The sequence below is a fragment of the Carcharodon carcharias genome (assembly GCF_017639515.1).
Source record: "Carcharodon carcharias isolate sCarCar2 chromosome 4 unlocalized genomic scaffold, sCarCar2.pri SUPER_4_unloc_3, whole genome shotgun sequence".
Taxonomy (NCBI): Eukaryota; Metazoa; Chordata; class Chondrichthyes; order Lamniformes; family Lamnidae; genus Carcharodon; species Carcharodon carcharias.
The window spans coordinates 28,086-42,789 of record NW_024470533.1 but is presented as its reverse complement, the minus strand read 5'-3'; the positions used below and the strand labels follow the sequence as shown (position 1 = coordinate 42,789).

The window sequence follows — 14,704 nt, the reverse complement described above, 5'->3', positions numbered from 1 at the left end:
CTGAGTCAACCAGTGGCTAGCTACTGACCGATGGCTGATACTGCGTTTCACATGTTGAGTTGCTTGAAGTAGTTCCTTCTCCCATGATTGACCATATTCAGCCTGTGTTTCAGGTGAAGAAGGGGGTTCGGGAGTAGCTGGGATGAGGGGAACTACTTTCAGGAAGAGTTTGAGGGAAGATTTGAATAAAGAAGAATGGTGCTCCTACCATCACATCTCTCCCAGAGTGAGCAGGACCCACACTCTCCCCCTGAGGGTGCTGGGGACACACAGTCACCGTCTGCCGCTGGCTTATAATGGCGACCCAGACATTTCAGAGCAAAGAGTTTGCACAAAGTCAGTAGAATAGTTCGGCCAGACTTGATATCCACCACACAAACCGGCAGAGAAGAGCTGGGGAAACACGACACACAATGAGAATGGCAAATAATCAGGGGGCAGAAACATAGAAACATAGAAACTAGGAGCAGGAGTAGGCCATTCGGCCCTTCGAGCCCGCTCCACCATTCATTATGATCATGGCTGATCATCCAACTCAATAGCTTGCTCCCTCTTTCTTCCCATACCCTTTGATCCCTTTCGCCCCAAGAACTATATCTAACTCCTTCTTGAAAACATACAATGTTTTGGTCTCAACAACTTTCTGTGGTAATGAATTCCACAGACTCACCACTCTCTGGGTGAAGAAATTTCTCCTCATCTCAGTCCTAAATGGTCTACCCCATATCCTCAGACTGTGACCCCTGGTTCTGGACTCCCCCACCATCGGGAACATCCATCCTGCATCTACCCTGTCTAGTCCTGTTAGAATTTTATAGGTTTCTATGAGATCCCTCCTCATTCTTCTGAACTCCAGCGAATATAATCCTAACTGACTCAATCTCTCCTCATATGTCAGTCCCGCCATCCCAGGAATCAGCCTGATAAACCTTCGCTGCACTCCCTCTATAGCAAGTACATCCTTACTCAGATAAGGAGACCAAAATTAAACACAATATTCGAGATGTGGTCTCACCAAGGTCCTGTACAATTGCAGCTATACATCCCTGCTCCTGTACTCGAATCCTCTCGCTATGAAGGCCAAAATACCATTTGCCTTCTTTACCGCCTGCTGCACCTGCATGCTTACCTTCAGCGACTGGTGTACAACGACACCCAGGTCTCGTTGCACATTCCCCATCTCAATTTATAGCCATTCAGATAATAATCTGCCTTCCTGTTTTTGCTACCAAAGTGGATAACCTCACATTTATCCACATTATACTGTATCTGCCATGCATTTGCCCACTCACTCAGCTTGTCCAAATCACACTGAAGCATCTCTGCATCCTCCTCACAGCTCACCCTCCCACCCAGCTTTGTGTCATCTGCAAATGTGGAGATATTACATTTAGCTCCCTCATCTAAATCATTATATATTGTGAATAACTGGGGTCCCAGCACCAATCCCTGTGGTACCCCACTAGTCACTGCCTGCCATTCAGAAAAAGACCCGTTTATTCCTATTCTTTATTTTCTGTCTGCCAACCAGTTTTCTATCCATCTCAATACCATACCCCCAATCCCATGCGCTTTAATTTTATACACCAATCTCTTATGTGGGACTTTGTCGAAAACCTTCAGAAAGTCCAAAATAAACTACATCCACTGGCTCCGTCTCATCAATTCTACTAGTTACATCCTCAAAAAATTCCAGTAGATTTGTCAAGCATGATTTCCCTTTCGTAAATCCATGCTGACTCTGTCCGATTCTGCCTCTGTTTTCCACGTGCTCAGCTATTAACTCTTTTATAATGGACTTTTATAAGAGACGTAGGGGAGAGACAGAGAGAGAATAGGGGCCGAGGGAAAGAGAGACAGTGGGGACACAAAGCAGGATAGAGAGAGAAAGTAGGGGCAGAGAGAGCAGAATGAGGGCAAAGAAAGTGTGTTGGGCGGGGGGGGAAGTGCAAGGAGAGAAAGAGAGAGAAAGTCAGGGAGGGAATGTGGGGGAGAGAAAGAATGTGGGGGAGAGGGAGAGAATGGGGGTGGAAAGAGAGGTAGATTAGACAGGGAGCAGTTAAGGAGAGAAAATGGAGGGAGAGAGAACGAGAGAGAGCATGAGATCTCAGCTCCCCAGTGACCTCTCTCTCCCCTCTTCAGTTTCCCTCAGCCTCTCCCCTGAGTATTTTGACACTGTAATGCAGACTGTACCTGCATTCATACGGCATTTTGCAAACGCATATTCCATTTTTAATCTTCTCCCACGGAGTACACTGCAGTGTCTCATGTCGTCCTGTGGTCACTGCAACTGAAATGAAGCAGAACAGGTTGAGTCCGCAAGTCCAAAGTGACATTGTTGCCTCTGCTCACCTGCCCTCATTCAGGTTCTCAGCTGCTGCATCAGAATCCACACCGTTTAGATGCAGAAATGGTGCTTTGGGAACCCAAAATCTCCCCTTTCATAATCTTACACTGCAACAGCCAATAGCTTGTGAGGAATTTTCCAGATTATCTTTGCCCTTTTTGGTTCTGGATTTCTGTCTCTCACAGGACACTGTAGTGGGAGGAGCGGGGGAGGTGGGGGCTGGGGGAGGGGGCAAGTTCTCTCCAGCTGGTGCTCCAGCCATCGTGCTGTGCTGTTCCTGGCCTACCTCCTCCTGTCCTTCCCGACAAGTTTGTTATTTTTAATTTGTTTGTTACGCCCTGTGAGGACATTTCCTAATGCAAGCCTTTCTTGCACCAGCAGCCCAGTTGACCTCTACCAAATATATCAGCCACCCCAACCATTTCCAACGCAGGTACTCAATCCAACTCCTGCCAGAATGTCACTGAACCCAATTCACACCCAGGACACCGATCCAACAAAAACTCATCTTGGGGCATCACCACATTGACTCACAACATTACCCAGGCCAAACCAAACCATCCCATCCCAACCCAACCCAACCCAAACCATACAACCATAGAAAAGTTACAGCACAGAAAGACGCCATTCAGCCCATCCTGTCTGCACCAGCCAAAACTAAATGGTTAAAAAAAAGAAACTAGACCCTCATTTTTAATCCCACTTTCCAGCGCCTGGTCTATATAACCTTGCAGGTTACTGCGCTTCAGGTGCAGGTGCAGGTACCTTTAAAATGAAACCAAAACACAAAATGTTGGAAAATCTCAGCAGGTCTAACAGCATCTGTGGAGAGAGAGAAACAGTTAACGTTTCGAGTCCGTATGACCCTTCTTCAGAGCTCTGAAGGGTCATATGGACTCAAAATGTTAACTGTTTCTCCCCACAGATGCTGTTAGACCTGCTGAGATTTTCCAGTATTTTCTGTTTGTGTTTCGGGTTTCCAGTATCTGTAGTATTTTGCTTTTTACCTTTGAGATGAGTTGAGCATTTCAGCCTCAACCACTGATTTAGACAGAGAATTCCAGACACCCATCACATGTCCCGTCTAATCCTTCTACCAATCACCTTAAATCTATGCCTTCTGGTAATTGACCCCTCAGCTCGGGGAAACATGTCTTTCCTGTCTACTCTATATAGGCTCCTCATCATTTTGTACATCTGTTAGGTCTCCCCTCAGCCTCCTCTGTTCTAAGGAAAACAATCCCAGCCTATCCAATCTCTCCTCATAGCTGTAAATTTCCAACTCTGGCAACATTCTTGTAAATCTCCTCTGTACTCTCTCCAGAGTAATTATATCCTTCCTGTAATGTGGTGACCAGAACTGTACACAAAATTCCAGCTGTGGCCAAACCAGCGTTTTATACAGTTCCAGTATTACATCCCGGCTTTTGTATTCAATACCTCGTCCAATAAAGGAAAGCATTCCGTATGCTTTCTTTACCATCTCATCCACCTGTTCTGTCCTTCAAGGATGTGTGGACATGCACTCCAAGGTCTCTCACTTCCTCAACCCCTCTCAATATCCCTCCATTTACTGAGTATTCCCTGGCTTTGTTTGCCGTCCCTAAATGCATTACCTCACACTTTTCCAAACTGAATTCCAACCCAACCCAACCCAACTAGAAATCCAGACACCCAGGATAATGTTCTAGGACACGGGTTCAAATCCCACCACAGCAGTTGGTGGAATTTAAATTCAATTAATAAATCTAAAATTGAAAATCTAATCTCAGTGATGGTGACCATGAAAACATTGTCGATTGTTGCAAAAACACATCTGGTTCACTACAGTCCTTTAGGGAAGGAAATCTGCTGTCTTTACCTGATCTGGTCTACATGTGACTCCAGACCCCCAACAATGTGGTTGCCTCTTAGGTGCCCTCTGAACTGGCCCAGCCAGCTACTCAGTTCAAGGGCAATTAGGGATGGGCAACAAATGCTGGCCTTGCCAGCGACACCCACATCTCACCGAAAAATAAAAGAAATCCAACTCAATCTGACTGAGTCTAATTCAACCTCACCCAATCCAACTATGGAACCATAGGAAAGTTACAGCACAGGAAGAGGCCATTCCTCTCATTGTGTCTGGGTCCGCTGATAAATAAACCCGATCCAATCTAATCCAAACAAACGGACTCCAATCTAAACCAACCAAACCATCCAATCTAATCTGACCCAGTCACACCCACCCAATCTAAGGGCAGAATCACCCTAGGTTTGCAGTAAGTGACATTTTATCTGCTGGCTGCAATGGGGCCTTCTCACCCCACATTGTCCCAAACCCGCTGGATTAATGATGCATTCCCGGGATACGTGCCATTCCGATGGTGGGTGGGCTATGATTCACCTGCCGCACCATCACCTCGCCGCTTCATCACACCAGGCACCACATTTAAAGTCCAGCTGTGCTCAGTGTATCCAGCCCAGGACTGCAGCAAAGAAGACCTGGCCCTGAAAGGTAAGAAAACTGCAGCCCTCAAACACCTTTTGGACACTGTGGAAGCTCGCTGTGATGTCCCCTACCCCTGCTCTGGCCACAGGAGGGGGAGCAACATTACCACTCCAGCTTGGTGGGCGTTGGCAGTGCTGGTCAGTGCCAACACTGCATAGGAGAGGTTGACCATCCAGTGCAGAAAGAGGGTGAATGATCTCACCCGTGCCACCAGGGTAAGGTAACCATCCCATCACTCTAAACTCACACCCTCACAAGCCCATCACACACTCACTGGCATCTCACTCACTGTCAGCTCGAGGGACATCACCACTCACTCTCTCACACACACCCTCACATCTCCATCTGGCCTCATCTCCTCTGGAGGTGCCTCCTCAGCCCTCACCATCTTGTGGCCACTTGTACAGATCAACATGTGCCCCACACACACCCTGGGATACCCCCCTTCCCCAGGACAGCCCTCGCACTGCAGCCTCTCCCCTTGCCCGAGGCCACTTCTCCCGCTTCTCCAAACCCTCGCCCTGCAGCCGTTGAAAAGCCCCCCCACCCCACCCACCCCCTCCCCCCCCCTCCGCCCCCCACCTTACGTCTGGTCTGGTAGGTAGAGACCTGCCTGTGAACCCCCCTAAAAGTGATGTGGTGCTGCCTGTGGAGTCTGGAGCTGGTGACTGTGAGTGCTGCCTGAAGCAAGGTAGATAAACAAACCTCGAAGTCCCGAGTGAAGTGCAGCTCACCAGGTGCACGTCACTTATGTTCAGTTGTGTAACACATTGGCGTGTTTTCTCACCAATGTGGGCGGACGATCCAGTAGGAGGGGGATCAGAAGTCAGAAGTGGGGATGTTCGCTGATGATTGCACAATGTTCAGCACCATTCACGAATCCCCAGATACTGAAGCAGTCCATGTCCAAATGCAGCAAGACCTGGACAATATCCAGACTTGGGCTGACAAGTGGCAAGTAACATTCGCACCACACAAGTGTCAGGAAATGACCATCTCAAACAAGAGAGAATCCAACCATCGCCCCTTGAGTTCAATGGCATTACCATCACTGAATCCCCCACTATCAACACCCTGTGGGTTACCATTGACCAGAAACTGAACTCTCCATGTAAATACTGTGGCTATGAGAGCAGGACAGAGGCTAGGAATCCTGTGGTTAGTAACTCACCTCCTGATTCCCCAAAGCCTGTCCACCATCTACAAGGCACAAGTCAGGAGTGTGATGGAATACTCCCCACTTGCCTGGATGAGTGCAGCTCCAGCAACACTCAAGAAGCTTGACACCGTCTAGGACAAAGCAGCCCGCTTGATTGGCACCACATCCACAAACATTCACTCCCTCCACCACTAACACACAGTAGCGGCATTGTGTACCATCTACAAGATGCACTGCAGGAATTCACCAAGGCCCCTTCAGCAGCACCTTCCAAACCCTCGACCTCTGCCATCTAGAAGGACAAGGGCAGCAGATAGATGAGTCACCACCACCTGGAAGTTCCCCTCCAAGTCACTCACCATCCTGACGTGGAAATATATCACCGTTTCTTTACTGTCGCTGGGTCAAAATCCTGGAACTCACTTCCTAACAGCACTGTGGGTGTACCTACACCACATGGACTGCAGCGGTTCAAGAAGGCAGCTCACCACCACCTTCTCAAGGGCAACTAGGGATGGGCAATAAATGTTGGCCTAGCACATCTCATAAATGAATAAAAATGAACTCTAAAAAATTCAACCCTACCCAACTGAACCCCCTTATCCAGCGGTGTCAGATATCGTGCAACACTTCCACCTGCCCTCCCACAGGAAATACATGAAGCATTCCCCAGAGAGTCCTGTTGGGCACCTCTGCTCCCAGTAAAACCGCCTCCTTCCAATCAGAAGCACTACTTTTGGGAGAGTTTCGAGAACGACGAAAGAATGAGCAATTGGCGACTCACCTGTGTTGCATCTGATGCTGTTCATGTCCTGAGACCATTGCAGACTGGAGCCACACATGAGCTCAGAATGACCGTCCAATATACTGCCTGCAGGGCAGGATAGGACAACCCTCTCTCCAATGGTGTAGCTGGGCTGCTCTGGGGTAACAATAATATCTGTCTGTAACTGTGGAGGAGCACAGACCTTCCCTGCAACAAAACATAAGATTATGGTTTAATGAATCCCTTTATCTTCTTAGTGCCCTTTCCCCACGTATATTGTTTTTTTCCCTTGATCTGACCAAAGGAAATTGGATTGTGCAGAATGTTACTGCAGGAGTTTACTGTACAGGAGTCGGGTACTCAAGCTAGTGTGCCTGAGAAAGCTGTTCTGCTAGTCACACTCCTCTTTCCTTTCCCATTCAGCCCATCATGCCTATGCCGGCCCTCCTTAATCCTTCTTTAGATATTATTGGCTTTCCTCCTGGTTATTTCTGATCAGGCATCCCATGTCCTGACCACCATTTGTGTAAATTTGTTTCATCTAGTGACACAAAGCCCTGGTTAGACCTCACCCGGAGTCACTGGGAGCAGATCTGGGGCTCACACCTTAGGAAAGATAGGCTGACCTTGGAGGGAGCGCATTGTCGATTTACCAGGATGATACCTGGATTCCAAGGGTTAAATTACAAGGTGAGGTTACACTAATTAGGGCTGTATGCCTGGAATGTGAAAGGTTAAGTGGCAATTTAATCAAAGTTTTCAGGAAGGGGAACTGATCAGGTAGCTTCGGAGAATCTGTTTCTACAGTTGGAGAGTCAAGAACTACACGAAACAGTCTAAAAATGAGAGGCCGACTTTTCAGGAGTGAAGTTAGGAAACACACAAAGGTTGGTGGAAGTTTAGAACTCTCTTCCACAAATAGCAATTGGCACAATATCTATTGTTAATGGGGAATCTGAGCTTGACAACTTTTTGTTAAGCAAAGGTAATATGGGATAGGGGAAAAGTGGGGTCCATGGAGTTAGGTCATAGGTCAGCCATGGCCTCATTGAGATATTACTTGGTTCCTCACCTCAATTTCCCATAATTCATCTGGTTATGTTGTTAAACTTAAGGCCCCTATTTACTGCCTTACAGACCCAATGAAAATAGATTTTCTAATTTGCTTTGTTAAAACCCCTCATAATTTTAAATCCTATTGTAAAATGTTTAAACCTTCCTCTACCAACATGGATGCCAACAACAGTTGGGTAATGGAATGGGACCATTTATGGATAGATTTAAGCAACAAAGGGATTGTAAATCTGTAGTTTTGAAGGGATGTGAAGCTTGCGTTGGTTGATGGAGGGAAGGGGAATGGAAAGTAGGCCCCGTGTGAATGTACAGATTAGGAGGAGTGGGCTATTCAGCCCCTCAAGCCTGCTCCAGCATTCAATAAGATTATGGCTGGTCTGATTGTGGCCTCAACTCCACTTTCCTGCCTACCTCTGATACCCTTTGACTCCCTTGTCAAGAAAGGATCTTGAAGGGTCATGAGGACCCGAAACGTCAACTGTTTTCTTCTCCGCTGATGCTGCCAGACCTGCTGAGTTTTTCCAGGTAATTCTGTTTTTGTTTCAGCCTTAAAAATATTCAACGGCCCCCACATCCACTGCTGTCTGAGGAAGAGAGTTCCAAAGACTCACAACACTCCGAGAAAAACATTCTCCTCATCACCATCTTAACCGGGAGGCCCCTTATTTTTAAACCACATCCCCTGGCTCTAGTCTCTCCCACAAGGGGAAACATCCTCTCGGCATCCACCCTGTCAAGTCCCCTCAGGGTCTCCTATGCTTCAATAAGATCACCTTCAATTTTCCTAAACATCCAGTGGATACAGGCCTGGCCTGTCCAACCTTTTCTCATAAGATAACTCCTTCCAGCCGCACCCCAGAACGTCCCAGGAATCAGTCAAGTGAACCTTCTCTGAACTCAGTTTTGAACACAGTGATGTAAGAATTTCTATCCAAGGAAATAGCAAGATTCATCACACCCCACCCTCCACTTTCCTGATAGTCACATGATACCACAATACTGGAGTTATTGATTAATCAGAGTGATCAATCTCTTATCAAAAAGTATACAACAAAACTTTCCATTATTTTTAATCTATATCTTTTATGCCCTGCTGGTCTTTCCACCCCAATCCACTAGATCTGTACCTTGTGTACCCTGCCATCCATTCTTAATTAACACATTCATTTAGATAATATCACCACCTTCAACACCTCTTTGTTCTTTTGTCTGTGACATCTTTTGATTATCTGCTCCTATCACTGCTTGCTTGTCCCTACAACCACACCCTCCCCCCACTTCTCTCCCCCCACCCCACCCCCACCTGAAACCAGCTTATATTTCACCCCACTCCTATTTTTACTTAGTTCTGTTGAAGGGTCATGAGGACTCGAAACGTCAACTTTGTTCTTCTCCGCCGATGCTGCCAGACCTGCTGAGTTTTTCTGTTTTTGTCTTAGACACAAGGTAATTTAACCCTTGGAATCCAGGTATCATTCTGGTAAATCGACACTGCACCTCCCTTCAAGGTCAAAGTGTGGGCCCCAGAACTGCTCCCAGTGACTCCAGGTGAGGTCTAACCAGGGCTTTGTGTCGCTGGATGAAACAGCTTTACACAAAGGGTGTTCAGCACAGAGTTCCGTCTGCTGGAGGTCTTTGGGAACCATGGTCAGAATTTTATGGCTGGTGTGGTTTTCCACCCAGAGAGTCAACAGGGAACACATCCCCGCCAATCCCAGCAGCTCTGCAGAGCCAGCGTTCATTGGTTGGAGGTGGAATTCCTGCCTCTGACTCGGGAGGAAGTCCCGCCTCAGAGAGCTGCCGGCCAATCTGATTGGCTAGCAGCTCTGTCGAACCAACCTTGTTCCTGGGAGCAGTGGCTGCTGCTGGCATTACAAGTAAGTCCCAGGCTTCCAGGACCCCTGGAGCCAGGATAGGGTTAAGAGCGGGGACGTCTCGAGGGAGGGATGGGAGGGGAGGTCCATGGGTGGTGGGGTGAGCAGGGGTTGGAATTTGTGATGGCAAGGTCAGGGTGGGAGGGCAACCTTGGAGGGTGGAGGGGGCGGGGGAGACAATGGCTGGGCTGGTAGCCGAACTGGGAAGCGGGCCAGTCCGTGGAAGTATCCCTTCCCACTCGAGACCCGAGCAGGATGATCTGCCAGACCTCCCCATACCCACCCCCCACCCCCACCGAGTCCCTGAGAGGCTCCCACTCTCTGAGAAATTGTAACTGGCCAGGAAGCAGCCTCCAGGTGACCAACAATTGGCCACTTATGGGCCCCAATTGAGCTGAGAGCAGGTGGGCCTTGCCTACTACCACCCCCCCACCCTGCCTGCTGATAGCAGGCCTTAAAATTCTGCCCCATTAGTCCAAGTCCACCTGTCCCTTTCATACCGTGCTGCAAACATCATAGGTCTTGTTTCAAATGGATGAGAAAATAAATGGGGGGAGTTGAAGGAGGGAGGGTATGAGGGGAGAAATTGCATCTACAGCTGAGGAAGAGGGTATCTGAGGCTTTCAGCAGTAGACTGGAGTAGGGTTGAGATAGAGGCAGAGATGGGTGATGAGAGATAGGAAGATGTAGGGTTAGGGATTAGGGTTGGGGGCAAGGGTTGGGTATCAGAGATGAGGGGTGAGGAGTGAGGGTTACAGGTTAGGGGTGAGTGCTGGGGATGAAGTTTAGGGGTGAAGGCTTGGGGTGTTGTTTAGGAGGTGAGGTTTAGGGGTGAGGGGTTAGAGGTTTTGGATTAAAGATGGGGGGTTAAGGCAGGGGTTAGGGTTACAGTAAAGATTAAGCTTCGGAGTGAGGGCTGGGATAAGGGTTAGGGGTAGGGATAGGGTTAGGGTTAAGGGTAGAAGTTAGGGGTTAGGGCTCAGGGTTGAGGATCAGGGGTTAGTGGTTAGGGGTAAGAGTTAGGGTCAGGGTTAGGTGTTAGAGTTTACAGGTTAGGGATTAGGGCTAGATGTTGGAGGCTAGAATTAGGAGTTAGGATTAGGGATTAGGGTTAGGTTGAGGGTTAGGAGTGAGGGTTCAGGGGTGAGGGTTCAGGGGTGAAGGTTCAGGGTTAGAAGTTAGGGTTAGGTTGAGGAGAAGCTGGTGTTAACCCTGATGGAGGTGGTGAGTAGGTCTGGTGGTGACATAGCTGTTGGCTCTATGGCTGTTTTTTCCTTCATTTCCTCTAACTCACCAGCTCAGTTTCAGGATAATTCATCTCATTCACTTCAACAGAAAAAAATCCAGGACAGCTCGAAAACCTGCTGCTAATTCATTCTCCACCATTCCACATCTCAACCAAAATTAACACCCGTTATCCCTGAGGTGACCCTTAAAGTGTGGGGTCAGGGGTCAGGGGTCAGGGCCCAGCACTCACTCAGGCAGCGCAGGTTTCCTCTTTCCCATTGCAAATCCTCTCCGCATCTCAGTGTGCCATCACCTCCAGAGATGAAGTAGCCCACGTGACACTGGTATGTAGCGTGGCTCCTGGCAGGGTACGCTGCTCTCAAATCCTGCAGCAGACAACGCAAGAAGCATCCATCATTAATATTATGGGCTGGATGGACTGGGATGAGGGAGGCTGCACAGGAGCAGCTCGGCGAAGAGAAAAACAGGAATTTTCTTTAAATAGGAAAGGAACAAACGAGTGAGAGATTGTGGTGGTTAACTGGGTATACTCTGTGGGAGTCAGTCAGACAGAACTGGGACACCAGGTTCTCAAAATGAACTCAGCTGCCATGTCCACCCAAGATGAAATGGTCATATGTCCAAGACCCAGAAAGAGATCTAGGGATGCAGCTGGAAGGAGCTTGTGTGCCAACTTTAGTTAAGGTTAAAAACATGTGAGGCACTGTGAAAGTACAAAGCCCAGTCATCACCCAGCCATCGTCCAATCATTGTCCAGTCATCATCCAGCCATTATCCTGTCATTGTCCAGCCATCGTCCAGTCATCGTCCAGCCATCGTCCTGTCATTGTCCAGTCATCGTCCAGCCATCGTCTGTCATTGTCCAGTCATCATCCAGCCATCATCCAGCCATTATCCTGTCATTGTCCAGCCATCGTCCAGTCATCTTCCAGCCATCGTCCTGTCATTGTCCAGTCATCGTCCAGCCATCGTCTGTCATTGTCCAGTCATCATCCAGCCATCATCCAGCCATTATCCTGTCATTGTCCAGCCATCATCCAGCCATCATCCAGCCATTATCCTGTCATTGTCCAGCCATCGTCCAGTCATCGTCCAGCCATCGTCCTGTCATTGTCCAGTCATCGTCCAGCCATTGTCTGTCATTGTCCAGTCATCATCCAGTCATCGTCCAGCTATCGTCCAATCATTGTCCAGTCATCATCCAGCCATCATCCAGCCATTATCCTGTCATTGTCCAGCCATCGTCCAGTCATCGTCCAGCCATCGCCCTATCATTGTCCATAAATCGTCCTGTCATTGTAAAGCCATCGTCCAGTCATAGTCAAGCCATCGTCCTGCCAATGTCCAGTCATCGTCCAGTCACTGCACAGGCATCACCAGTCATCACCCAGTCACTGCACAGTCATCACCCAGTCACTGCACAGTCATCACCCAGTCATCACCCAGTCATCACCCAGTCACTGCACAGTCATCACCCAGTCATCACCCAGTCACTGCACAGTCATCACCCAGTCATAACCCAGTCACTGCACAGTCATCACCCAGTCATCACCCAGTCATCACCCAGTCACTGCACAGTCATCACCCAGTCATCACCGAGTCATCACCCAGTCACTGCACAGTCATCAACCAGTCATCACCCAGTCATCACCCAGTCAATGCAAAGTCATCACCCAGTCACTGCACAGTCATCAGCCAGTCATCACCCAGTCATCACCCAGTCATCACCCAGTCACTGCACAGTCATCACCCAGTCATCACCCATTCACTGCACAGTCATCACCCAGTCACTGCACAGTCATCACCCAGTCATCACCCAGTCACTGCACAGTCATCACCCAGTCATCACCCAGTCACTGCACAGTCATCACCCAGTCATCACCCAGTCATCACCCAGTCACTGCACAGTCATCACCCAGTCACTGCACAGTCATCACCCAGTCATCACCCAGTCATCACCCAGTCATCACCCAGTCACTGCACAGTCATCACCCAGTCATCACCCATTCACTGCACAGTCATCACCCAGTCATCACCCAATCATCACCCAGTCATCACCCAGTCACTGCACAGTCATCACCCAGTCACTGCACAGTCATCACCCAGTCATCACCCAGTCACTGCACAGTCATCACCCAGTCATCACCCAGTCATCACCCAGTCACTGCACAGTCATCACCCAGTCATCACCCAGTCACTACACAGTCATCACCCAGTCACTGCACAGTCATCACCCAGTCATCACCCAGTCACTGCACAGTCATCACCCAGTCATCACCCAGTGACAGCACAGTCATCACCCAGTCATCACCCAGTCACTGCACAGTCATCACCCAGTCACTGCACAGTCATCACACAGTCACTGCACAGTCATCACACAGTCACTGCACAGTCATCACCCAGTCATCACCCAGTCATCACCCAGTCACTGCACAGTCATCACCCAGTCATCACCCAGTCATCACCCAGTCACTGCACAGTCATCACCCAGTCATCACCCAGTCACTGCACAGTCATCACCCAGTCACTGCACAATCATCACCCAGTCATCACCCAGTCACTTAGTCATCACCCAGTTATCACTCAGTCATCACCCAGTCATCACTCAGTCACTGCACAATCATCACCCAGTCATCACCCAGTCACTGCACAGTCATCACCCAGTCATCACCCAGTCACTGCACAGTCATCACCCAGTCACTGCACAGTCATCACCCAGTCATCACCCAGTCACTGCACAGTCATCACCCAGTCATCACCCAGTCATCACCCAGTCATCACCCAGTCACTGCACAGTCATCACCCAGTCATCACCCAGTCACTACACAGTCATCACCCAGTCACTGCACAGTCATCACCCAGTCATCACCCAGTCACTGCACAGTCATCACCCAGTCATCACCCAGTGACAGCACAGTCATCACCCAGTCATCACCCAGTCACTGCACAGTCATCACCCAGTCACTGCACAGTCATCACACAGTCACTGCACAGTCATCACACAGTCACTGCACAGTCATCACCCAGTCATCACCCAGTCACTGCACAGTCATCACCCAGTCATCACCCAGTCATCACCCAGTCACTGCACAGTCATCACCCAGTCATCACCCAGTCACTGCACAGTCATCACCCAGTCACTGCACAATCATCACCCAGTCATCACCCAGTCACTTTTTCATCACCCAGTCATCACTCAGTCATCACCCAGTCATCACTCAGTCACTGCACAATCATCACCCAGTCATCACCCAGTCACTGCACAGTCATCACCCAGTCATCACCCAGTCACTGCACAGTCATCACCCAGTCACTGCACAGTCATCACCCAGTCATCACCCAGTCACTGCACAGTCATCACCCAGTCATCACCCAGTCATCACCCAGTCATCACCCAGTCACTGCACAGTCATCACCCAGTCATCACCCAGTCACTGCACAGTCATCACCCAGTCACTGCACAGTCATCACCCAGTCATCACCCAGTCATCACCCAGTCACTGCACAGTCATCACCCAGTCATCACCCAGTCATCACCCAGTCACTGCACAGTCCCAGTCACCCCACCAGTCACTGCACAGTCATCACCCAGTCATCACCCAGTCATCACCCAGTCACTGCACAGTCATCACCCAGTCACTGCACAGTCATCACCCAGTCATCACCCAGTCACTGCACAGTCATCACCCAGTCACTGCACAGTCATCACCCAGTCATTACCCAGTCATCACCCAGTCACTGCACA

At 49.2% G+C, this 14,704-nt stretch overlaps 1 protein-coding gene across 1 annotated transcript; it reads right to left on the bottom strand.

The window, feature by feature from the left end:
- Positions 1-208: 208 nt before the first annotated feature.
- Positions 209-11,334, bottom strand: LOC121273395 (complement component C7-like; the record flags this gene model as incomplete). The annotated part of the gene is made up of 4 exons (XM_041180573.1): positions 11,189-11,334; positions 6,782-6,970; positions 2,194-2,290; positions 209-393 (listed from the first exon to the last, which is right to left on the bottom strand). Coding segments are annotated over exons 2-4 (340 nt in total), but the record flags the coding sequence as incomplete, so codon positions are not given.
- Positions 11,335-14,704: the final 3,370 nt, after the last annotated feature.